The sequence below is a fragment of the Primulina tabacum genome, chromosome 16, assembly GCF_025594145.1.
Source record: "Primulina tabacum isolate GXHZ01 chromosome 16, ASM2559414v2, whole genome shotgun sequence".
In the NCBI taxonomy this organism is placed as follows: domain Eukaryota; kingdom Viridiplantae; phylum Streptophyta; class Magnoliopsida; order Lamiales; family Gesneriaceae; genus Primulina; species Primulina tabacum.
Genome location: NC_134565.1, coordinates 1430820 through 1454938, shown reverse-complemented (window position 1 = coordinate 1454938; position 24119 = coordinate 1430820). Strand labels below are relative to the sequence as shown.

General features: G+C 34.7%; 4 protein-coding genes across 5 annotated transcripts; 1 reads left to right on the top strand and 3 right to left on the bottom strand.

Annotated features, from left to right (window-relative positions):
- The first annotated feature begins 542 nt into the window (after positions 1-542).
- On the top strand, positions 543-4724 carry LOC142529425 (uncharacterized). Its single transcript, XM_075634965.1, has 3 exons — positions 543-699; positions 1159-1365; positions 4066-4724. Exons 1-3 carry the CDS (start codon positions 643-645, stop codon positions 4522-4524), a joined length of 723 nt encoding a protein of 240 aa, XP_075491080.1. The 5' UTR covers positions 543-642; the 3' UTR covers positions 4525-4724.
- Positions 4725-5449: 725 nt separating this feature from the next.
- LOC142529203 (uncharacterized) lies at positions 5450-8933 on the bottom strand. 2 transcript variants are annotated; one of them, XM_075634664.1, is made up of 9 exons: positions 8707-8933; positions 8153-8267; positions 7232-7268; positions 7036-7105; positions 6859-6963; positions 6456-6606; positions 6187-6269; positions 5846-5939; positions 5450-5766 (listed from the first exon to the last, which is right to left on the bottom strand). In XM_075634664.1, the coding sequence occupies exons 1-9, from the start codon at positions 8858-8860 to the stop codon at positions 5694-5696; spliced, it is 882 nt and encodes a 293-aa protein (XP_075490779.1). In that variant the 5' UTR covers positions 8861-8933; the 3' UTR covers positions 5450-5693. The 2 variants fall into 2 exon arrangements, with proteins under 2 accessions (XP_075490779.1, XP_075490778.1); XM_075634663.1 differs by lacking the exon at positions 8707-8933 and adding an exon at positions 8500-8703.
- A 4565-nt stretch (positions 8934-13498) lies between these two features.
- Positions 13499-17741, bottom strand: LOC142529204 (cytochrome c oxidase subunit 5b-1, mitochondrial-like). Its single transcript, XM_075634665.1, has 6 exons — positions 17475-17741; positions 17201-17286; positions 17037-17087; positions 14206-14272; positions 14031-14110; positions 13499-13830 (listed from the first exon to the last, which is right to left on the bottom strand). Exons 1-6 carry the CDS (start codon positions 17623-17625, stop codon positions 13762-13764), a joined length of 504 nt encoding a protein of 167 aa, XP_075490780.1. The 5' UTR covers positions 17626-17741; the 3' UTR covers positions 13499-13761.
- A 1977-nt stretch (positions 17742-19718) lies between these two features.
- On the bottom strand, positions 19719-23670 carry LOC142529979 (cytochrome P450 734A1-like). Its single transcript, XM_075635712.1, has 5 exons — positions 23197-23670; positions 22651-22874; positions 22141-22385; positions 21068-21461; positions 19719-20438 (listed from the first exon to the last, which is right to left on the bottom strand). The coding sequence occupies exons 1-5, from the start codon at positions 23477-23479 to the stop codon at positions 20013-20015; spliced, it is 1572 nt and encodes a 523-aa protein (XP_075491827.1). The 5' UTR covers positions 23480-23670; the 3' UTR covers positions 19719-20012.
- Between the last annotated feature and the right edge of the window lie 449 nt (positions 23671-24119).

Below are 24119 nucleotides of genomic sequence, written 5' to 3'. Positions count from 1 at the left end.
TAGATTTGTAGTGCAATCTAGGAAAAAAGCATTGATTCTAATCGTGAACTTGGTTAGACGATTAATGAAATATGATTGATCTAGTAGATCGTTTGAAAAAATTTGTAACAAAGAGTTATTATCGTCCAAACAACAGAATAGTTAAAGTCAATAATTAAACAATAAAGATAAATTCAAAAAACGTCCTATGTATAAAATTTAAAATTCTAATTTTAAACGTGAAAAAAAAAAAATTAAACTTTCAATACAGTCCGAAAAAAAGCACCCCAATGAATATTATCTTCAACATATCCACACACAAGAATCTCACCAAAAATTAAAAAAATTATAACTTTAAACAATCACGCAGTCTTCATTATACGTGGCCATATACGAACAAAATAAACTCAGTGACTATTCATAAAATAAACAAATAGGAAATAAAAAATTTAACGAGCCTAATATTGAATGGCACGTATCCCTTACATTACACGCGTCGAGAAAATATTAGACACTCGGCATCTCCCTAACTCCCCCAACCTCTATATTAACCCTTGGCCACCACATTAGGTCATCATCCAGAAGAGCAAACTTCGAGTACTCTACAAATATTTACTATACACCCGTTCTCGTATCGTTAGAAAAAGAAAGTCAGCAAAGAAAATGGCATCCAACGATCAAGTCAACTACAAAGCTGGTGAAACCAAGGGCCAAGCTCAGGTTCTTTTATTTCTTTCCCTGAATCACTTTAGTCTAATAAGAAGAACGTATATGATCCAATTCACTCAAGCTCGATCCTCTCTAGGAGGCGCGCATCCATTAGTCATGTAAAAATTAGCATTTTGAGTGCCATCAAACTTAATAGAACTGGTTCGTCTTATCTATACAGTAGAAAGAAAGATCTCACTCAAGTTTTAACCTATCCGGGAGGCGCATATTCACAAGTCATGGACAAATAATATATTTAGACTCATTTTGAGTATCATGAAACTTAATAAAACTGATTTTTCTTTTTTACGTCGTGGCGAAAAAGCCATTGTACTCTGCTGGAGGTTTTGGTTAGCTGGTAAGTATCTGTCAAGTCCCACGAACGAGTCGTGTTTTGTTTTTGTTTTTGAAAGAGAAAGTTCGATCCTTATTTGTCATTTTAGAGTTGCTCAACATATGTGTACATTGCAGGAGAAGATAGGACATGGAGTGGATGCCGTGAAGGGGAACGTTGAGGGAGGCAAAGATAACACGGGCAACTTCTTCACCACCGCCAAGGACAAGGTTACCGAGGCTGCGCAAGCCACCAAGGATAAGGTTACCGGCGCAGGTCAAGCCACCAAGGACAAGGCTGCTGAGACTACTCAAGCCACCAAGGACAAGGTTTCGGGCGGTGATGCTCAGCACTGAACAGATTTGTCCGTTAAATGTTGTTGCATTTGTTTTGAAATTTCGTTCTTGTGTAAGAGGAAGCCTTCCTCCTTGAATTTGTTGTGCCAACTTTTTGAGGGCAGGATTTCTTTAGTTTGTTGTGTCTTTTGTGCTCAGTAATTTCTTTTCGTTCACTTTAATGTTATTTCTATTTTTCTTAAATGGGTGGAGAACTTTTGAATTTTTAATTTTTAAAGATTATATAACTTTATTACATGAGACTGATGCAATTAAATCAGAAATGACAGAAAGCGAAAGAGGAACCCACCACCAAGAATTAACAATTCCAGTTATTATGGTTATATAGTAACCAATAATTTGTATATATAATATAAAGAAAATTGATAAATTAAGAGGGAAAATAAATACTAATGGCGTCTCTTTTTTTACATCTTTTACATAAAAAAAATTTATTTAACTTTGACGTAAATATTTTATTATACGATCATAATTATTTGTGTAAATAGAAAAAAAATAGAAAAATTATAATTATGAATTACTTTAAAAAAAATTCATAAATATACACTATTTAGTTACATTTTCTTATTTAGTCACATTTAGGAACTTCTTAATTTCGGCTGAAAATATCAGTATTGTCTTGGTCAAGTTAACAATTTGATAAAAAAAAAAGAAAAAAGCAAAAAATAAATTTCTTTAAAGAGCTAAAATGCGGAAAAAGTTACCAATTCATTAGAGAAAATACTAAATTATGATAGAAAGCAAAATCCTAAATATATATTTGCTCTAAATTTAGATTTTTCTCTTAGTGTAAATTAGATTTGTAACCATTCTGACCAATTAAGATGCTACTAAAGTTTAATAATTTGAATACATGTGACAATAATAGAAATTGTTTAAAAAATCTCGTAAATTGACGTGTTTCGATTTTAGGCATCGCAAGATCTCATGCTTTTTTCTTTTAAACTTTTTTTTTTTAATCTACACATAGGCAACAATGATGGCACCAGGAGTAGACAAAAATTCGATCGAACTGAATTAATCGATCGAACTGAATTTCGATGAGATTAATTTGGAAAATCAATTTTCATTTTCAAATATATCGATTAAATCAATTTAATTTCGGTTTTTACTTTTAAAATATGGTTAACGAATTTAACCAATATGTTTTAAATAAAATTAATTATTATACGGACCTTAATTTTGTAACATGCATTTTATTTTATATATATATTGGGTATCAGCCTTAGCAATCTTGAATCTATTCTTGTCCACAAAATAGTTTCCTTCAGCGATTTATAGTATCATGTTTACAATGATATTTCTGAAGATGGTAAATTACTCGACCAAACAAATATGTTCCAAAAAGATTATATTAAAAATAAAATAATATAATTTATTGTTCTATGAATAAATATAGATTTCTTATCGGATCAAAAAAAAATTAACAGACCAATCGCTCTTTCTCTACATTAATTCATAATATCGACTATCACTTCCTGTCCTTTTCGGTCCTGTCAAATTAACTTGCAATTTTACTGAATTTTTCCATGGTAAATTATTGCATACGATACATCGCATCTATCCAGTTACGGGCGATGATCCCTATCTAAAATATCAAAGGCGAAATATTCGACTTTTCTATGCTACGGGACGCACAACTATACCACATGGCATTAGTTCATACCATTTGGATTTTTTTTAGATTTAAAAATACATTATTATTTAATAAAACGCTTTCATGCATAACTCTCTTGATCAATGATCATTAAAAAAAAAGATATAATTGATATAAAATGTATTAAATAATTATGTTACTTTCGGGAGAGATCCTTTCGGATTCCTCTCACGCAATAGTTCGTGGCGAACTATTAGATGATATACAGCTGAGCATCATCCATAAGAATATCGGATTTGGATTTTTTTTTTTTGGCTGAATATGTGTTTTGCTTTTTTTATACTCTGACAATTTTTCGAATTTATGTGATGTTCATCAGATGATCAGCCGATCATTTCGTGTAAAAAATGCATAGCATCATGTGCTGTGTTTTCAGTCACAGCAAGGATCCGAATCCCAAGAATCTCGCGAAAAAAATTAAATAATAGAATACAATAAAGGGTTAATTTTAATTAATTACGAGATGTATACGTGGCCCTATACAAACAAAAATCAACCTATCGAAACTCAGAAAATAAAATAAAAAAAATTTAACTAGCCTAATGCTACATGGCACGTAGCCCTTACACGCGTCCTAAGAGAATCGTACACTTGGCATGCCCCCGACATCCCCCCAAACTCTATATTAACCCATCGCCAATCGCCTACGTGACCATCCAAAAAGTTTGCAACTTGTTGAAAACTCTATTCATATCATTCAAAATCTTTAATATCTTACCCGAAAGACGAACATGGCATCCCACGATCAGATAAACTACAACGCTGGTGAAGCAAAGGGCCAAGCTCAGGTTCTGATAATCTAAAACTCGGAATCTAAATCTTATCTACGAACGTTTTGTGTATTTTTTTTTAGCTTGATTACCTGAGTTTTATCCGGTCAAGAATTGACAATGCATGGAAAATGATATGTAGTTTGGTGTAATATTATTCATGGTTGTTTATTTTTTTGTTTTAAACTTATTTGGCTTGCGAGATTTAGAGTTACAAGTTTCAGGTTATAATAAGCTTCAACATGTGAATGTATGTTACAGGAGAAGATTGGACATGGAGTCGACACTGTGAAGGACCAGACTAATGGAGCCAAAGAGAACACTGGAAACTTCTTCACCGCCGCCAAAGACAAGGTTACCGAAACGGCTCAAGCAGCCAAGGACAAGGTTTTTGGTGCAGGTCAAGCCACCAAGGACAAGACGTGGGAAACTTCTCAGGCGGCCAAGGACAAGGTTGTCGGCGCAGGCCAGGCCACCAAGGAGAAGACTGATGAAACTACGGGTGCTGCCAAGGAGAAGACCTGCGGGGCAACTCATGCCACCAAGGATAATACTTCTGGAGCGGCGGAATCCGGGAAGGAAACAGCCGAAGCTGGCAAGGAGAAAACCGGTGGATTTCTCCAGAACACCGGTGATCAGGTGAAGGAGATGGCGAAGGGGACGACGAATGCGGTGAAAAATACGTTAGGCTTGAACCGCAATGCTGGACAGAACGAGTAGTTTGGTTATTGATATGGACATTAATGTTGTTACATTTGTTGTCGCTTTCTTGCATTGTTGAGTCGTTTCATTTGGATATATATTTTTTGTTTGAGAGGAAGCTTCCTCCCTTTTCATTGTTTTCCAATTTCGTGGGCATAGTTTCCTTTGCATCTGTATAATTTGGTTTTCGTTCAGTTATAATATGTTTCACTTTTTATAACATTTACGTTTTCTATTATTATTCCTTCCAAGTTTTGCACAAATAAATTTTTGCATACCATAGCTTCACCATGTTTGACTTCATTGTTTCATTCGTAATATTTTACGTGTTCATCTTCAGAACAACACAGATAACGAAGTTTGATATACCGATGTAGATTCGTTATAACATAAGATATGTTTGAACTTATATTGAACTCTGCTAGATATTGTTGGACATTGGTTTGAAACTCTTTTTCCAGTTTAGTCATATCATTTATGGTTGCTTAGTGTTAAAGATTGGAATTTGGACCTAACTCAACCTCAAAAGCTAGCTCTTGAGGTTGAGTTAGGTCCAAGTTCCAATCTTAACATGGTATCAAAGCCCGGGTTCTACCGTTATGTGTTGGACAGCCTATAATTAGGCCACCCATTCTGGTCATAATTGGGTCATTTGTAAACTCCACGCTCCAGATGTTCATTCCATGGGCGTGAGAGAGGTGTGTTAATTGTCCCACATCGGTTGAATAAATGATCTGAGAGTTTTATACATGGGCTTGGACAATCCTCCCTCCTTGAGCTAGCTTTTGAGGTTGAGTTAGGTCCAAGTTCCAATCTTAACACTTAGCAGTTGTCTTACTATTACTCTCCCATTTTTAGTGCCAGCTGCTTTTATATGCTGCAGAAAATGTTGTCTACATGTGAGGAAAGAAAGAAGATATACATACACATACATCCATTAAAATATGCCGAAAACCATATAGATTTATTACAGAAACAACACACTATCACCAACAAAATAGCCAATCCAAATCATATGTTAGTAGTATACAGGATGAAATAAAGATCAACAACTGAAAAACTTTATTTAAAGAGTCAAAACTGTAATGGATTGATATGGAACTTCTATCACTCTGCAGGCCAATTTGTCTGTTCCTTGTTTTTCGCCTTTCATCAACTTTTCTTGTGCCAAGTTCGCAGTTTGAATCCTAAAGTCCCAACCTTGTATGTAACCAATTGCTGACCTCGTCCAACTCCTTAGGCACGGTATAATGACCGATCCTAAACAGCGATAAAACTAAAATGGTAAGTTGTTGCTAAGATAACTGAATATGAGTGAGAAGAAGAAAGTCTTACATACCCGTCATATGATTTAAATTCTAGATTTCGAAATCCAGCTTGGCTTAATGTATGATAGGACCTCTCCCCATATTTGTAAGGAACCACTTCATCACCTGTCCAAGAATCCAACGAGGTTAATGTGCTAATTTGTAAGATTATCTGTTGATACACAACAAAACTATGTGATTCGATTGTTATGCCATACAGGTTGCTGTATAAGGCATACATACACCGACGCAACATCATACACAAGATAATGTGCAAAATGTGTAAGATATTGGGAAAGATTGGCCATGTTTGGCATGGGATCTAACAAATGTTAAGTAATGTTAGATGCTTTTAACGAAAAGCAAGACATACAAAGTCCATGGGAGAGCAATATTGGCAGATATGAAGCACGTCTTCCAGCCTCATGGGACCCCTCAATCTTATGTCTCACACTCCTGCAACAACGAATGATCCAAGATTTTGATCACGAACGAAGCTAAGAAGAAACAGAGATTCGGGTATTTGTCCTACTTTTTGAACTTAGTGTGATATGTGATAATGGTGAATGTGCTTTGGTTATTTATCTGATCCAAGATTTTAAAATTTATATGGCTGAGAAGAAGCATAGTAGAAACCCCAACCTAAAACAGGGAAGCCAACCGCTCAGACCAACAATAGCCCTCAGGTTAACCGGGTATGGGCTGCCATTTCCATATTTTCCCAGAGCGAAACAAGTAGCAGAATAGAGAGCAGTTGCAGCACCCATACTAAAGCCTCCAATGCCAAGTTTAACTGCAATACACCGTAAACCAGGATTACCATAAGCGCATCCAATGCCATGTTTTGAAGACTATGATAAGCCTATCGAATTGCATGATCTAAGCACATAAACGAAATGATAAATGTGGTGTCTGTATGAGTACATGCAATTCAGGCACTGATACAATTTGAGCTGGTACTGCTCACGTCAGTTATTTCTCCATCAAAAAACAAGTCCTATGTGCTAAAATGTAGAATAAGGATTTGAAAATTAAAGAAAATTACTGTCAGCAGGCTCTGTAGACAACAAGTTAGCTATATGTGCTGTTGAAGCATCTAAACCTTCAAAATCATCTGGACCATCTTCAGAAAGCTCTCCCACATCAAACCCTGAGAAGTCACTTTTTAAATAAATGTATCCATTAAGCCGAACTCGAATATCTCATTACTTATTTAGCTTACATGCAGTACAAGGAAATCCTCCAAGTATAGCCACAGGGCGAGTTGGGGCAGTAGGGCATATCCATTTTATCTGCATCATAAATTTTAAACAATGCATTGAACTCTTGAAAAATGGTTTCGATTTAGTCGCAGCAAAATGTAGTAGACACCTTCATGCATAACAGAATTTATGATGTTTCGAGAAACTGAGGCTTACATTCGGGAGAGGAAGATTCTCCAATTGTTGCGACCAACTGCGGAAACAAATGTAGAAAAAGATCACTGATATTATTCTTAATATTGCAAGGTGCTTAAGAGCACACGTCTATCTTAAATCTGCATATACTTTTAGCATTTGCATTATCTTTTGAAATAGGTAATATCTAACCGTTGATAAAAGACACTTTTCACTTCACAAGTTAAATTTAACTGAGAAAGAGGTAAGAATAACAAGTAGTAGAGATGAAGTTGAATTTGCCATGGTTGGAAAAAGATAAGCATGTTAAAAAAATAACAAGAAAATTGCGTATTCCAAATTTTGTGAATATTCTCAACAAAAATCGTTTCTTCTGCTTGTCAAGTGAGGTAAAACTTTGAAAGCCAAGTGGTGGTGGTCCCATAGAAACATACAACGAATGAAGCCTATGTGCCATAATATTACACAAATTCAAAGAACAGAAAAAATTGAAATCTAGTTTAAGTTCTGAGGTGTCATTTGTTTATTGGAAATTAAAAAAAAAATCAGTTGAGTGGAGCGATCCACCCTTTTTGCTTGTTTTATCCTTGCATTACCAGTGGAATCTTACCTCATAGTATGGACACATTACCCCATACTAATTTAAGGTTGTCTATTCTTTTGCATCTTAGAATAGTGATAGAACAATATAGGCCTCAACTTTCTGTTTCCAAGATAATTTGATTAGACTAGCAAGCATTTTCCTTGGTAGAAAAAAAAATTACAGAAAGTTCGTCTATTTGATAAAGTTGAGATATTTTAGAACTGCATTGAGTTCACTAGTTCTTCATAGCAGAAAAGAAAATGATTAAAAGGGTACTTCTGGTATCTCAATTTGATTCAGTTGAAATGACTATACCGCCCTTGACGATCAGGAAAAGCATCGACGAAAAGAGATTTTACCTGGAGCCATTGTCACCAAGACCATGCAGCCAAATTATTGTAGCTTGGTGTTTCCCTTTAGGCCTAACCACATATGTCCTGCCGAACTCAAATGTTTTTCTTGCTGTTCTGCTTCCTGAGAAGTATTGTATAAGAATTCAGCTTTTCTAACGATCAAGTTCAAGAAATTTACTCGGCAAATTTGGGATGTGGGATAGGTTTGTACTAGCAGAAGTTTCCCATTCTCAAAATGTGATGAGTGAGTGACTTCACTCACTTAAGTGTAAATCTTTTGCCACAACCCTTCAATGTCAAATGACACTGACATTCAAGAAAAAATTCAAGAAAGATGGAATCTTGATACTTACCGGAGCCCACTGACGAATTTGGATAGCTCATTCTGGCGAAGAAGAGATTAACCAAGAAATTCCCAAGAGGCTTAACAATGTGTAGTTAAATGAAACTACAAACTTATGTGTAATGCAAGAAACAGCAACGGAGACTTGCTGTATTTATAATCGAATGGGTTAGACGAAAATGGAATAAAACAGCTGCACCTTACCTAAGCTAGGAACTCAAAAATAAAGAGAGAGAGAGAGAGATGGGGGCATCCATGAAAAAGAAATGTAAAGAAAAGGGAACAAAGCAGCCAATCTTTTCATCTGCGAAGGGAGAATCAAAACCAGTAAAAAGTATATAGCCTATTAAATAGAGTTGTAATTCATCCATTCAACCCCTAATTTCCCTGAATCGTCCAGGTTGAAGGGCTACTGTCACCCTTACGTGGCCCTGCAAGATGACTCAGTTCAGTACAACAGGATATTACTACTTTTATTCAATCTACCTTCGTCCAAAATTGTAACATCCACCCGTAAAATCGATTACATCTGATTTTTTTACGTTGTCCAATACATTTCGATATGTTCCGAATCGGACCGTAAACGTTGTATTATGACGGAGAGAATGATTTTTATTTTATAAAGAAAAGTTGGAAATAGTGTCACATTCACCGAACTTGTGGACCATGAGTTGACAAGCATTTTCGTGCCATAATCTTCCTGAGCCGTTGAGGTTGGAGGGGCTGAACTAAATATACGGCATACAAAAGAGAATCTATGCTTTCTTGGGCAGTGGCAATTAAATAAGCATCCCACATACTTACAATTTCAAGAATATTTCCGAAAACTATATGGAATAATTCAATGTGTTGGAAGAAAATCATTTAAATCTTTATTTCAATCATTTGTTTATGTATTCCTTGTGATTGATGGATACCCATTATGGCATTATCTCCATTGTGAATTTCAAACTGTCTAATTTATCATCACCATTCCATGCATATAATACATACTTAGTGTGAACACATTTTGCGTTCATATACAGTTTTCTAAATAAATAATTTTATTTTTAAAATTATTAGTTGATAAGGGTATGGCTTTTATATATATATATATATATATATATAGAGCGAGAGGTATGATATTATAGGCGCATCTTGTTAAGGACGCTACAAGATATTCACATGAACATCATGTGAATTTCACATAGCCGATTTTAAGAAATGTGTTGCATTAAATGCTTGCGAGATGTTCACCGTGAACATCTTGTTAATGTAACATAAGCTGGTCTCCCGAAACATAATGCATTAAATATTTTGTGAATATCACATCAATCGATCTCGAGAAACATGCTGCATTAAATGTTTGCGAGTCGAGAAAAGTGTTGCATAAATACAAGAATAACATCTTGCGACGCCCATGAAATATCCATCAAGAAAAAGAGCCAAATATTGGCCGGGCTATGAACACAATAAAGAACATGATACAAAGGCTGCATAGAATTCATGGTTGGGTTGAAAACTTGGAAGTATATATTAAGAAAAGTATGTTAACTTTATATCTTTTACACTTTCTTGTTTTCTAAAATTTTCTTGTTTGCATAAATCAAGTCCACTGATACTTAATATAACTTATATGGATAAATTAATGTTAAAAACATTACAATTAAAATTTAACTGTTTCCATTTAAGTCATGACTGACTTAACATATAAATGGGATCAAAAATATAAATTTTTAGAAAATTTATTTCAATGAAGGCTTTTATTACATGACACATCTTGTGAGTGGAACTGGGCAATACCTGCTGGTGTGTCTCTTTGCCTGTTGGCTGAGCTGTTTTCAATGTCAATTCATTAATTATTTGTGGAATTTAAAGAATGTGTCCAGTGTCCACTAGTTTGTTCGAGTCTTAGGTCTCGTAGATAGTATTTTGTGAGACAGATCTCTTATTTGGGTCATCCATGAAAAAATATTACTTTTTATGCTAAGAGTATTACTTTTTATTGTAAATATCGGTAGGTTTGACCAGTCTCACAGATAAAGATTCGTGAGATCGTCTCACAAAAGACCTACTCTCGAGTTTTTAGGAATTATTTTTTCCGAGTATTGTGCATGCATAGACGTACATGGTTTGTTTGTGCAAACCGAGTCAGTCACACTTTTTGATCCTATGCAGAATTATTATGCACATGGGCATATATATCCATGCTTTTGAATCGCCTATTTCGTAGAATATGATCGGATCGGAGGTTATTCCGACGACACGAGCTTTTCATCCAATGCAGTGTAAGGTTTTCCAGAATTGTTGGATATATTTTGGGAATGGTTATATATGTTAGTATTTAATTTTTAGGGTAAAATAATAAATATTTAACAAAAATCATTAAAAAAAAATTAAGTGGAAGAGTATCTGTCCATGCCCTCACGAGGAGATTTACTAATGTGGGCCGAGTCAGAACGGATTCTATGGCCCATCATATAGTCCTTTATCTCGTCAGCAACTGGGCCCATTTCAAGTAATAATGATAATATCTTTGACTTTCACGAATTCTCCAAATTAAATATTATTGCTATGATCTAATTTTTGGAAGGGCATAAATTATAAAAATAATTATTAAACGAGGTAATGATTATAAATAATCAGAACAAATCTATTTGAATCATATTAGGCTCATAATTCAATTTGGGATTCAATTCTAAAATGATGTTTTGTTTTGTGTTGTGTTGTGTTGTGTTGAATTTGATTCATTAGGGAGCAAATTTTATTTTATTCAAATCATTATTCTTTTTTAACTTCATCAAAATTAAATTTATCCATTAGAACGCATGAAACCGAATTTACTTGCGGTTTATACATATATCCGTACTGGTTCGGCACGAGAATGAGAATGAGAATGAGAACGAAAATTCACCTCGTGGATAGAGACATTAATCAGATCACAAGAGCATCTTTACTTTTGATTATCACAAGACTTGGCGAGAGTAAGTTAAATGCAAGCTTTTTTAATGTCAACTGCCCACTAGTACACTGCCCTTTTTCACATAATTAGTGAAATTTCAAGACCTGAAAAATTCTTGTGCATATTTAAATAAAAGATAACGAAGATTCCGTAGGCACTAATTCTCGTATGATTTAATTATGTATTTAAAATTAGTTCCTATGGTTGTAAATGAATCACATTCCCAAATTTGCACTTGGAAATTTTTTTAAAAAAAAATAAAAATTTGCACTTACATAAATTATGGAAATTCATAGATGTAATTGGATATCTATATAATTTATTTAAATCCAATTATTTTGAATATATATAATTATGTGTGGCCGCTAAATTTTTTTTTTTTTAAATGATTGATTGTGTCGCATGCCACATATGAGTAGGTCTCTTGTGAGACGATCTTACCAATCTTTATCTGTGAGACAGGTCAACCCTACCGATATTCACAATAAAAAGTAATACTCTTAGCATAAAGAGTAATATTTTTTCATGGATGACCCAAATAAAAAATCAATATCACAAAATACGACACGTGAGACCATCTCATACAAATTTTTGCAGCCACGTATGCGCTCGAAGAAGTCCAAAGAAGTATTAGTTGCTCGGTTCTTATTTTATATTTATCTCTTTCAAAGCTGTCAAATGTGGAACAAATTCTCGCCTTTATTTTTCTTTATTTACCTTTATTTCTCTTTTCAAAAAACAACACTTTCAAAAAAATGTTATGACTAATTATTAGATCAATTGCTAAGTTATAGCAAATTGACAATACGAAGAATTGTAATGTCAATTGATATTGTTAGGATGTAATGGTGAACTCTTTTAGGATAGTGTTTGAAACATATCATTCGGGTTGTCAGTATTATTTAAAAAATTGGTTGCATCATTATTGTTAGTTATAATGTTTTGTAAAATTACAAAACGCTTGATTCTACAAATATTTTTACTAATTATCAAAATTAGATATAATCAATCACCTTGGATAAAAAAAAAATACACATTTAAAAACGAATTTTGCTTCATAAAATAAACGGTGGGGATAAGTTATTCCTTTTATAATGGAATTTAAGTTGGTACATACATATAAATTATGTGAAAGTATTTTTCTCCTAACATTTCTCTCCTTACAATATTCCAAAGGACGTAAAAACATCTTGTTCTTTTCCCATTATTGGTAGGATTAATACATTAGGGAACCCGTGGAATCAATTTTATTTTTATATTTTATTTATGGATCAATTTTTTGTTGAGTAAGTCTCTTGTGAGACGGTCTCACGAATCTTTATCTGTAAAACGGGTCAACACTACTGATATTTACAATAAAAAATAATATTCTTAGCATAAAAAATAATATTTTTTCATGGATGATCCAAATAAGAGATTTGTCTCACAAAGTACGACCAACCCATGAGACCATTTCACACAAGTTTTTTTTTTTTTTGTTTTGTAATTCTTTCTACAAAACGGAACTCCACCATAAAATTTAAAAAACAAAAAGAAATTATGCATTAATTTGGTTCCAAAAACGTCTCAAAATCGTGTGTATACACACCCACCGACACGGTTTTTACATATTTTTCATTTATGACTGTGGGGACCTGAGGATTCGGCCCATTGGGCCTTTCATTGAGGTTGAGGCCGTCTTGTTGGGCCAAGGCCTGCAATGATTCGTGTAGTTAACAAAGGTAGCAACCAAACGTGCCAAGAATTTCTACGCAGCGAGTCAAAGCTTGAAATCTAATTATAATTAACAATAAAGAAAAAAGACGAACTTGGAAATGTTTATTTTTTCCCTACTTAAAACTTAGTGTTTTTTTTTTTTTTGAGAAATAATTAGGTAAAAACTTGAATGACAGCATACGATTTCCAGCTTCCAAAATTTACACATCACGCAACTAAAAAGTTGACTGAGCTGAGTTCAGAAAAAAAATATGTCGCTACCCTAGCTCACTCGACTCTGATCCACTACAATCCCAATTTGGGGGCAACACCAGAGTTTACAGAACAAAAGATTAGCAATAAAATGAACAAATTGTTTGTTCTTCAACATTATTATTATATCATGAATGAGAAGGGTGTGAGAGTCCATATTTCCTATGGAGAACTCGCTCGTGTTTGAAATCCCCGTAACATCAAGAAACAGAATAACAAGAGAACTTGTCGCCTAAAGCAACAGCGCGATTCATAAAAAAAACACTCAGAAACAAATTATAACCTTTTAAAACCTGAAGAATATTACATAATCGCTCATATGGTCACCAGATCTTATTCTGGCAGCAAAATTGCCAACTACGTTCAGTGGTGATGATCATCTTCACCGTCTCCATGTCCATCGGGTGGTCCACCTGGGCCAACCACTTCTAACTGCCAGTAGAATGAGGCCGTGAACATTTTGAATGAAATAAAAAATGGGAACTACTCATATTATTTGGATTAATTTAGTCAAGGGAGCTAGAAATAAGCCGAGCCATCAAGTGAATATCACGAAACACAACATGTACACAAATGTCATCTTCATATCAGGTTCAATCTATGCTAGATAATTAATGGACCCTGGTACATACCACAAAGTACTGCGAACATACTGGGCATTCATGTGGCTTGCCCTTCTCTAGCCAGAACCAAACAACATCATGCTCATCCTCTGTTGTTTTGTTCAGAGAAGATATGATTAAGCAAAGATTATAACTAATGATCATTTTGCAAAAACCAGAAACTAGATTAAAAGTTAAAACTAACCTCCTTCAACTCCAGGGCATCCCACAATTCTTTTGTCATAATAAGACTTAACCACAGCAGGTTCTTCCTGCAAGAGTTAATAAATGATGGTTGATGATGAGTCATGGGGGACAAGATCATTGAAGTTTAAACCATTTGACTGATTGAGTCGACACAGTTATATTGCAGCTTCCAGGTGGTGTGTAGCAGAGGAAAATTTTAACAGGTTCAAATACGAAATACTAGTCATTCAGATTCCAACTAAATGCGTTATATGGAAATAATAGCAGTAAGTGTTTTATTCCATGGAATTTTTTTATTTTTTATTTTTTGGTTTACAGAATTGGGGTTTTTAGGACTTGATAACTGGCTCAACAATTATTAATTAAAAATTTGAACTTCATACTCTACCTATTAGGTAGGATAGGCTTGGTTGGAATTTCAAAAGCCCATCCCAATCTAAACTTTTGAAACCTATCTATTTGATTTTCTTTTTTAGTTTTGCTATTGTGGATATGTCATGTGTGTGCTTAATACCCACAATTTTATCAGTCCCTGTTACAACTTAGACATGTATATTCAACAGAAATGGAATATTTATGGTTCTAGGAACCTGAGTCAACTCCTTTACTAAAGGCTAGCCATTCGCCTGTTAGAGTAGATGTCCTGTAAGCCAACTGTTGGCTGAGGATTTTATTGACTCAATTGTAATAATCAATCTTTATTTTAATATAATTCATTATTTCATGGTTTGTTAATTCTTTATCTGTATACTCATGTTATCAAACATAGATAAAGACCTTAATTATACTTTAATACAAATGAATCATAATTCAATGTTGAAACTCATTTGTAAACACTGTATGATCTAAATTCGTTCCTAGTCGATTCAGCCGCCTAAAACATGGATAAAGGTCGCTTGAGCTCGAGACTAGCATATGTGATGTTGTGTACTGTGTTTCTTGGTAAGGGCATAGAGATGTCCAAACATACAGATGGGTAGTCATATGATGATTATACCGAACAACCCTCCCTCGGACTTTCCAAGTGGTTATCATTCATCGAGAGGATAAGTCCGTGGTTATGATTATACACCATTAGTCCTTACGACCCGGGACAACACCGAGGCTCTATATGCTAGGGTTTTGCTTTGACTCGTTTACCGGCTCCAGGAGAGTCATCAGGTGGCGAGGTTGGTGATACAGTTGCGACACATGTAGGAGCCAGTGCATCGTAGTCTGGAATTCACCGCTCACCTACGGGTGTGGATATCCTATGTGATCTAATGGAATAATAGTGCGTGGAATCTCTGGCCAGAGTATGATATGTACATTGAAGAAGGAGTTCTCCAATGGTACGTGCGATGCCACTATTTATATGTATCACATAGTTATCGAATTATTATGCAACCCTCGATGAACCAATGGTTGCAGATTCGATCGGGATATATGAGATCAAAAGACCGTACTGTACGCTAATCATAATCGACTGGTTCTTGCAGGCACTATCAGTGATACCTAGAGAATCATGGGGCGATGCTACTAGACGCTCTTACCATGATTCGATGGGTTTAACCAGAAATATGATTTCTGACATTCTCATGATCAATTGTTGATACATAGAATGGGACGAATTAGGGTAATTCCGAATAAATGATTATGTCCTGAATCACAAAGAGTTGTGAACCCACGGCTAGCTGTATCCTTGAACCATTGAGAGTCACACAAGCACTGGATCATTTGTTCCCGTTGAGAGAATAAATTCAAGAAGTTGAATTTATGTTATAATATAGTAAATTCAAATATTTGAATTTATGATAATTAAATTTTGAGAAAATGAATTCAAGTAGTTGAATTTATGAAATAGTAATTCAAGAAATTGAATCTATGAAATTTGGAGAGAATAAATTCAAGGAGTTGAATTTATAAAATTTGAGGATTTAATTTATTAAACTCAAAAGTTGAGTTTATTAAATATTGGATTAAATATAGTGGGAGTATGTTTAATGGGCTTGTAGGAGTACAAGTCCAACATACTAAATAATTAAAGTTCTTAATGAACTTTGATTAATTAATTAAATTAGTTGGACTAACCCAATTAATTAAACAATCTCATTAATGTTAATTATGATTATTAGGTCATGACTTAATTATAAAAGATAGTAATCAAGCCATAACCCTAGCCTCCATCTCCTTGAGATTTTCGAAAATCCCCTCTCCCAAAGTCTCTCACTTTTCGGCCCTCTCTTTTGAAAAAGAGTTTGAGCCGTCTCTCAAACTTTGATCACCAACGTAAAAATATCTTCTAATTTTTCCAATACAAATTAGAAGAGGAATAAATCTTCTAGTCGTGGACCTGATTTGAAGATTGAAGGAAGGAGTTCTTTAAAGATCGTTCGTAGGGATTTACAACAAGAGTTACCGCTTATACCGGAGTAGTTGGAGACTAGTGATTCTTTCACCAAAGGTATATATTTTAACGCCCTACGAATGTTTAATTTTAAAACCATACGAGTGTCAAAATACATCTCAAATGTCAAGATCTAAAATTTTTAAAAACTTCCGCTGCGTTTGGGCACGAGAAAACCGAGATCCAACATCTCCAACACTACCTTGTCATCAAGCAAGAACAGGACTCATAACTTCAATTCTTAAACTGTAAAATGCAAGAGGTAATACATCAAGCTCTGCACAGCTTCTATACATGAATCTTGAGAGTTTCCTAAGCCAAAAGCAATTTCACTAACATCAAAGACGGTAAAACCCAGGCTTGCCATTTGAAACCGGCAATTGAGACAGTCTCATTACCTGTCTAACAAACACATATTTCAAGATAAGAGAACTCAAACTGACCTTTGTTCCGAATGGACCAGACGGGTAATTTATTTCAAGAACATCCTTTCCCTAATACAATCAATTCAACACAAATAGGTAACCGTTATCCAAACCATCAAAACGTTTGATTTTAATATTCATGAAACACCAAGACAACAAGAAAATGCTGGAAAAACACTCACTTCAAGAGACGCTTGGAGCTCCTCACGCTCATGACCAGTAGCAATTGGCATTACATCCTCCACACTTTTCGTTGCACTTACATCCCCTTTTAAACACATTCATTTACAAAAAAAAAAATTAATCTAAAAAATCAACAGAGAAGAAACGAATAAAAATTCCCCAAAAATGCCAAATTTAACTGACATATCAATACATCACGATAATCTCAGAGAATGGATTTTAGGATCTTCTGAGTCAAACCAGAAAAAAAAGTAAAATTTTATAGAGACACACCAGAATCGACACTGAAATGGCGTGAGAAGACGGGGAACAAACGGCGGGGATTCTCCGGGACCGCGCAAGATCCAACGACGAATCGGGCGGATTTGGGAGCGGATAGGATTGGGGCGAGAGTTCGGAGCTGCAGCGAGAGTCTTCTCCACATATTTCTTCAGCGATGATCGATTAGGGTTTTCAAATGTGATCTCAGCTCGCCACTTTGATAGCGCAAATGAGAATTAAGGAGCTGTAGAGGAAATCTTCAGGTAAGGTGGATTGCATCCTTTACTCTCGCACGTGTCAATTCTTTTTTTAAAATAAAAAAAAATAACAACATTGGTTATTTTTTAAAATTGGGGAAAATCCGATTTTGGTCCAAAATGTTTTATTTATTTACTCGCCCCTTTTATTTTCATATTTTTTTAAAATTTAGTCTTTTTTTCGATGCACAGCTGAAGTGACATATACGCAATAGTGATGTGACATTGACGTTTGTAATGACACATCAGTATTTCAAAATAAAAAATAACTAAAATTGTTAAAAATCAAAATATACATGAAAATTAAAATGAAATTTGATAACATAGAAAATCATAATTTAAAAAAAAACAAAACAAATATACACGATCAAAGTTACATATTTCCTTACATATTAGGAACTATATTTTAACAATTCCCCGGGGGCTTCATGATATGTACTTTTTTGTAGCCTCCAACATTAATTTGAAACGCAATAAACTTCCCCACGTTAGACTGTCAATTTTTCACTTATTTGGGCTCACGTTAAAACATACATGTTGACCCATCCCCTTGAAAGTTTAAAGTTTTGGCCCATTTACTAGACAAGGGCCACAAGGGTAACTCAAGTAAATAAAAAATTTATATATATATATATTGGCCCATTTTCTATGTTCAAGTAAACTTATGACAAGGGCCAGAAGAGGCTAACTCAAGTAAATAATATATTTATGTATATATATAATTTAGTTATGAGTTTTCTAAATAAAAATATTTTTTCCAAATATTAAATATAATTATGATTTTTTACAGTTAAATAATACATAAATAAAGTGAAAATTTATTTATTATGTCTATAATATTTAGTTGAGAAAACATTTTCAAAATTTTGATGAGAAATTCGTAGAATTAGTGAATTACTAATATATATACATAAAATAGAGTTTACATATTCATATATTCGGAAAAAAAAAATAGTGTCTCTCTAATAGGCTCAACTATTATATTTAACTAGCGACCCCTTTCCACGTGTTGCGTGCATATATGTGATGTTTTATGTTATTTTTTTATATAAATATTAAATAAAATACATTAATAGTTTTAAAAATTGCATATGATAGTGATAAGAGAACATATACATTTATTAAAATAGGTTTTATGATTATTATTTTTTATCAAATGGAGAGAGTTCTTTTATAATTTTAGAGAGATATTGTTGATTTTTTAAAAAAATTGATCATGTTATAAAAGTTAATTATTCTATGTACCTCAACTTAATAAATAAATAAATAAATAGTATAACTGTAAAATAAAGTTTTTACATATATCGATATAATATAAGACAATTTTAGATATAGTACATATGACCAAATTAATATTATTATGCTAATCACTACTTAATAATTTAAAATATCAGAATGATTTATTTAAGGAAAATGTCAAGAGAAAACTAGTATATATTGTCATATCCTGAGCTCGAGTCTACGTTTGCGTGACTGTATAATGGACCTCTATAGTAACTACTTCGTATTCGTACTCGTTTTACGAAAATGATTAATCCAAGTTGCTATAGAAATTCATTGTAAGCCCATTATAAACTTATTTTAAATCTTTAGTTTTTAAGATATGAGACAAAGGATATCATAATCACCCCTCCTTCAGAATGCAAGAGAATCTAGATGCGGCTCTTACAGGTTCAAGAGGTGACTCCTGTCATGTAACACTTTGCCCCGCAAGTTCAAGAGGTGGCTCACATGCACGTAACACTTTGTCATGCACAACACTTATTTCCCGGTGTTCCTTGCTTGTGATCGACTCTGATACCATTTTGTCACGCTCCGAACCTGGGCCTGCGTCTGCGCGACTGCACAAAAGACCCCTATAGTAATTATTTCGTATTCGTCAATCGCTTACGAAAATGATTAACCCAAGTTGTTATAGAAGTCCATTGTAAGCTCATTAAAAACTAATTTTATTCGGAATAAAAGATATCACATATATTAAATAAGAGAAGAAATTGTAATCGAAATTCCAATTATATAAAACATTGTGTACAAGCAAAAAACTAATAAAAGTATTTACATGTTCGAAACACAAAAGGCCGGTAAGGTAGAAATGAGAAACGAACAATACTGGAAAAGGAGACCGATTTTCAACTCTATAGCTTAGAGGAAACACTTTTGAGAAAAGAAAGACAAACACGTTACGGGTTAGACTAATCAACATTCATCCTAAAAAGAACTTTCATCCATCTAAGTTAATTTAGTTAGAATCCTAAATGAGACGCATCACTCATTTTAAGCAGCAGCACGTTCCCTACAACTTTCGAAACACAATGGGTGCACCATGTTGAGGGTGTAGAAACATTAGAACCGAAGGTGAATGTTGGTAGCTGGGCGAGAGCTCGAAAGAGAAGCGTTGGAGAATTATGGCGATGGCTAGCTTGGCTTGTAATATGGCTAGGTTTTGGCCTATGCAACGGCGGGCGCCCAAGCCAAAAGGCATGAACGCCATCGGGTGCTTGGCCGCGTGGGCGACCCCTTTGGCGAACCTCGCTGGGTTGAACTCGTGCACATCGTGACACCAAAGAGTTGGGTCGTGGTGTACAGCTAGTATGGGGATGAGAAGCTCCGTCCCTCGCGGTATTTGGAGCGTGCCTAGCTGTGTATCGTTCTTGGCTCGTCGGATTACCGCTACTGCTGGCGGGTATAGCCGTAGTGATTCGTTTAAGATCATTGCCAGCTGCAAATTAATTCAAACATTAAACTAATAATTCTTTTAACTTAGAAACAAGTATTTAAAACCATGTGGCAAGCAAAATATGTACTAAGTTTCATAATCTGTAACTAATCAGAGCAAGAATCAATTAAATTAATTCAAACAACAAGAATTGAAGTACAGCATTTTTAAAATTATCATCACATTATTATATCAACAACATCATTAATAACCCTCAAGATAAGATCCCTTTTCACGCATCAAACACATGCTTAAGTTTCGCTTTTTATTTCCCACAATTTCCAAGGATGAATTGTCCTTTTTCGAAAAGAAACATTATATTGTACATATAAATTTATGTAAATATATAAATTATATAATCATGACATGCTCACGACTTGGGCTTATATTTTATTCTATAAAGTATATAGCTTATACACAATAGTCCAGATTAATTTAAAAATATTATTTTTATGTCAAAAATATCATCGAAATTACGATTTTCACGATGTGTTCTAGCTTAAAATGCATTTGACCTAAAAATCGATTTATTTGTAACAAACTAGTGAAAACAAGCTATCGCTATTGAAAATAGAATTAGAAATGATTAACGCACTTTTTAAAAGAAAAGAAAAAGTACAAAAAATAATTACCGTTTTGAGCTTGGCGAGATCATCTTTAATAGGGACTTCACGTGTTCCACACACCCGCAAGACCTCCTCACGTGCCTGTTCCTGCCACTGGGGATGCATCGCCAGCAGCACCGCCGTCCACGTCAGCAGATTCGACGTCGTGTGATTGCCGGCGAAGAACAGCGTCTTGCACTCCTCTACGATGTCGTTCGGCGTCACCGCCAGCGGCGCAGCCTCATCCCCCGCCCGCATCATCACCTCCAACAAGTCGTTGGGACACTCACCCGACGCCGCCTCCGCCTGCCCACTCGAATCCCCCGAGGAGCGCCGCCTGCCGTCGATAAGCTTCAGCAGCGATCTACGGATCTCCTTTTCCAATCCCCAAGATATTCGGTTCTTTTTGGTGGGGAGGAACCTGAAAATCAACAAACAGACACCTTTTCATCAGAGATATAACTACACAAAAATGGGGTATCAACTATCATGTGTCGCTTCGCTTGATTGAACGTGCACCGGTTTCGAGGGGAAGGAATAAAGATGATTTTTCACGCGTGATTTGATTATTGGGGCCTCATTATTTTTAATGCATTTTTACTATTTATTATTATAATATTATATTATTGTCAAAAACTTGTGTGACACGATATCACGGATCGTATTTTGTGAGACGATCTTTTATTTGGGTCATTCATGAAAAAATATTACTTTTTATGCTAAGAGTATTACTTTTTTGTGAATATCGGTAGAGTTGATCCGTCTCACATATAAAGATTCGTGAGACCGTTTCATAAAAGACCTACTTTATATTATTTATTTGTCATGTATTAATTACTACATGTCTCACATTTATGATCTTAATGTGACCACCAAGTAATTGGTTTTTGAAATAGAAGCTGGTCTTAAATCTAAGATCTTGATTTAAGTTCGAATGAAATCAAACATTTCGTTTGAAATTTGAAACAATAAGACATCGACCTTAATAGTGAAAGTTGCACCACACAAAATGTAATATTATGAAATCATTACAATAATTACGATCATTATTGCGATTTGAAATATTTAGGAAAAGACATAATTACTATTAATGAACTTACCTATATCCAGGGATGAAGAATTTCTGATAGGCTTCGGTGGCATGGACCATTTGCTGTGCTAGCAGTTCAAAAATGGCTCTCCCTTCAGAATAGCTGCTTCCAAACGTCACTCTTGTTATTACATCTCTCACTATTTTCTGGAACCAATCAGAAACCTCCACCTCAACCTTGCCGGAATCCGACATTTTCTCCGGCCAAGTCGCCAACGCCTCTTCTATGCTTTTGCCCATCACGGGCACCATCAACTGTTAATAATATCCGACGTCATGTTTAGTTCATAAAATATTGAATGGTTGCATTGATAAGGTGTTTGTATAATTTTATTGGTTGACTAACTCGACATGGAATCGTATCTAGATCAGTATGGACTTGTGCTCTTGATGATATAATAAAGTCAAGATAAGTATATCATTTCTAAATAATTTTCTTTTTGTTATTCCTTGTTCGGTGACGACTACTAAACCATGGATGAATCATGATTTATTCTTGACGATTAAATTTATCATATACCTTGAGATTTTCTGTGTGGAAAGTTGGTTGAATGATCCTTCTGTGGTGAGCCCATTTCTCTCCTTTGAGACTCAACAGGCCGTCGCCTTCGATTTTCCGCACTAATTCCGGAGACTCGTTTTTCTCGAACAACTCTGATTTCAAGACGAAGATTTCTCTGATAAGGGCCGGATCAGAAACCGTGACACGAGCTGTTGGTCCGAACCACACAAGAAACATAGAGCCTGCAGCCATGTGAAAACACTTCATTATTAAGTAGGGTTTTATCTCAAGTGCTAAATATCACATATCAAAGATCAAATATATCGGTGTTTGCCAAAAGTAGTAGCAGAAAAAAAAAGAAGTAACGGGTTCATCATTTTGTCTAAAGAAAATGGATAGTGTAGACCCTACAGAAACACAAAATGATCCTCACACCAACTCTCTTGAATAAGTAATTAATGTGTGTGTGTTTGCAAGAACAAAAGAAAATGTTAAAAAAAAAAAAAAAACTCCCACAAAGTGAAGAAACAAGATTTTTTTAGGCATGAAATGAAGATCAAGTACCGTAAATTTTCTTCCAATGATGATAGAAAGACAGGACTCTTGGGAGTATATTGTGGGAGAAAGGCATGGATTGAGATGAAGCAATGAAATTCAAGCTAGAAATCTCCTTCATATTCCCCAGCAAAAGATGGTATTTTGGACCCTTAATGCCTTGCTTCGTGAAATGGCTCCCAATTTTCCTTGGTGTCCACCATATATGAACCACAATCTTCAGCACAAAAAGCAGCAAAATACATGAGATCAGAAGTGACCCGAAGAAATTAAGGTTGTAATAATCTTCCATGGCTCAAGTTTTTCTTTTCTTTTTTTTGAAAAAAAAAAATTCTTGATTTGGGATTTCTTGAGGGTTGGGGAGCAGAGGGAGAATGAAGAATATTGTTTTGGCTGGTTGGCTGGATTGTGTTTGGTTTTATACAAAGATGGGAAAAGTGGAGGTTTCTTGTCTTTGTATGGGACAATGGGAAGAAAATGGGCTTAAACTAAGGCTGATGGAAGAAGCAATATCAATATATATATATATATATATATATAATATATTTTGAAAGAATTTGAAATTTACACAAGGTCAACTATTTGAGCAAATGAGGTGTCATTTTGTGTTTGTGGACAGAAGTGCCCCCGTTGATTTTTCTTAATTATTTTTTCGATTTAATTTCTTCAGCTAGGCACATAATAAATGAAATCCTACATGCATTGATGTGGGTTGTGGCCAGTGCTATGATCATGTTATGTTGTCTACAAACAGTACTTTGGCCAACCTGAAAAATTAGATTTTAAAAATTGACGCATAGTAGAGCTGGGATTTCTAATCGAGTCCAACTTATACCGATCGTGTGTATACTAGATTAAGAGAGTGTTTGCAATCAGTCGATCGATTATTTGCGAGATACATATGCTCTTATAATTTATGGATTTTCTTTCGC

Excerpts from the sequence above, each read along its gene's own strand:
- LOC142529425 (XM_075634965.1), top strand. The coding sequence starts at position 643 with ATGGCATCCAACGATCAAGTCAACTACAAAGCTGGTGAAACCAAGGGC. Across the intron at positions 700-1,158 it reads AAACCAAGGGCCAAGCTCAG|GAGAAGATAGGACATGGAGT; the intron begins GTTCTTTTATTT and ends TGTACATTGCAG. Across the intron at positions 1,366-4,065 it reads ACAAGGTTTCGGGCGGTGAT|GAGAAGATTGGACATGGAGT; the intron begins GCTCAGCACTGA and ends TGTATGTTACAG.
- LOC142529203 (XM_075634664.1), bottom strand. The coding sequence starts at position 8,860 with ATGGATGAATTACAACTCTATTTAATAGGCTATATACTTTTTACTGGT. Across the intron at positions 7,269-8,152 it reads CTTGGTGACAATGGCTCCAG|TTGGTCGCAACAATTGGAGA; the intron begins GTAAAATCTCTT and ends TTGTTTCCGCAG. Across the intron at positions 6,607-6,858 it reads GTCTACAGAGCCTGCTGACA|TTAAACTTGGCATTGGAGGC; the intron begins GTAATTTTCTTT and ends GGTGTATTGCAG.
- LOC142529204 (XM_075634665.1), bottom strand. The coding sequence starts at position 17,625 with ATGTGGAGAAGACTCTCGCTGCAGCTCCGAACTCTCGCCCCAATCCTA. Across the intron at positions 17,287-17,474 it reads CCATTTCAGTGTCGATTCTG|GGGATGTAAGTGCAACGAAA; the intron begins GTGTGTCTCTAT and ends TGTGTTTAAAAG. Across the intron at positions 17,088-17,200 it reads AGCTCCAAGCGTCTCTTGAA|GGAAAGGATGTTCTTGAAAT; the intron begins GTGAGTGTTTTT and ends TGATTGTATTAG.
- LOC142529979 (XM_075635712.1), bottom strand. The coding sequence starts at position 23,479 with ATGGAAGATTATTACAACCTTAATTTCTTCGGGTCACTTCTGATCTCA. Across the intron at positions 21,462-22,140 it reads TTCTTCATCCCTGGATATAG|GTTCCTCCCCACCAAAAAGA; the intron begins GTAAGTTCATTA and ends GTTGATTTTCAG. Across the intron at positions 20,439-21,067 it reads ATCTCGCCAAGCTCAAAACG|CTGGCAATGATCTTAAACGA; the intron begins GTAATTATTTTT and ends ATTAATTTGCAG.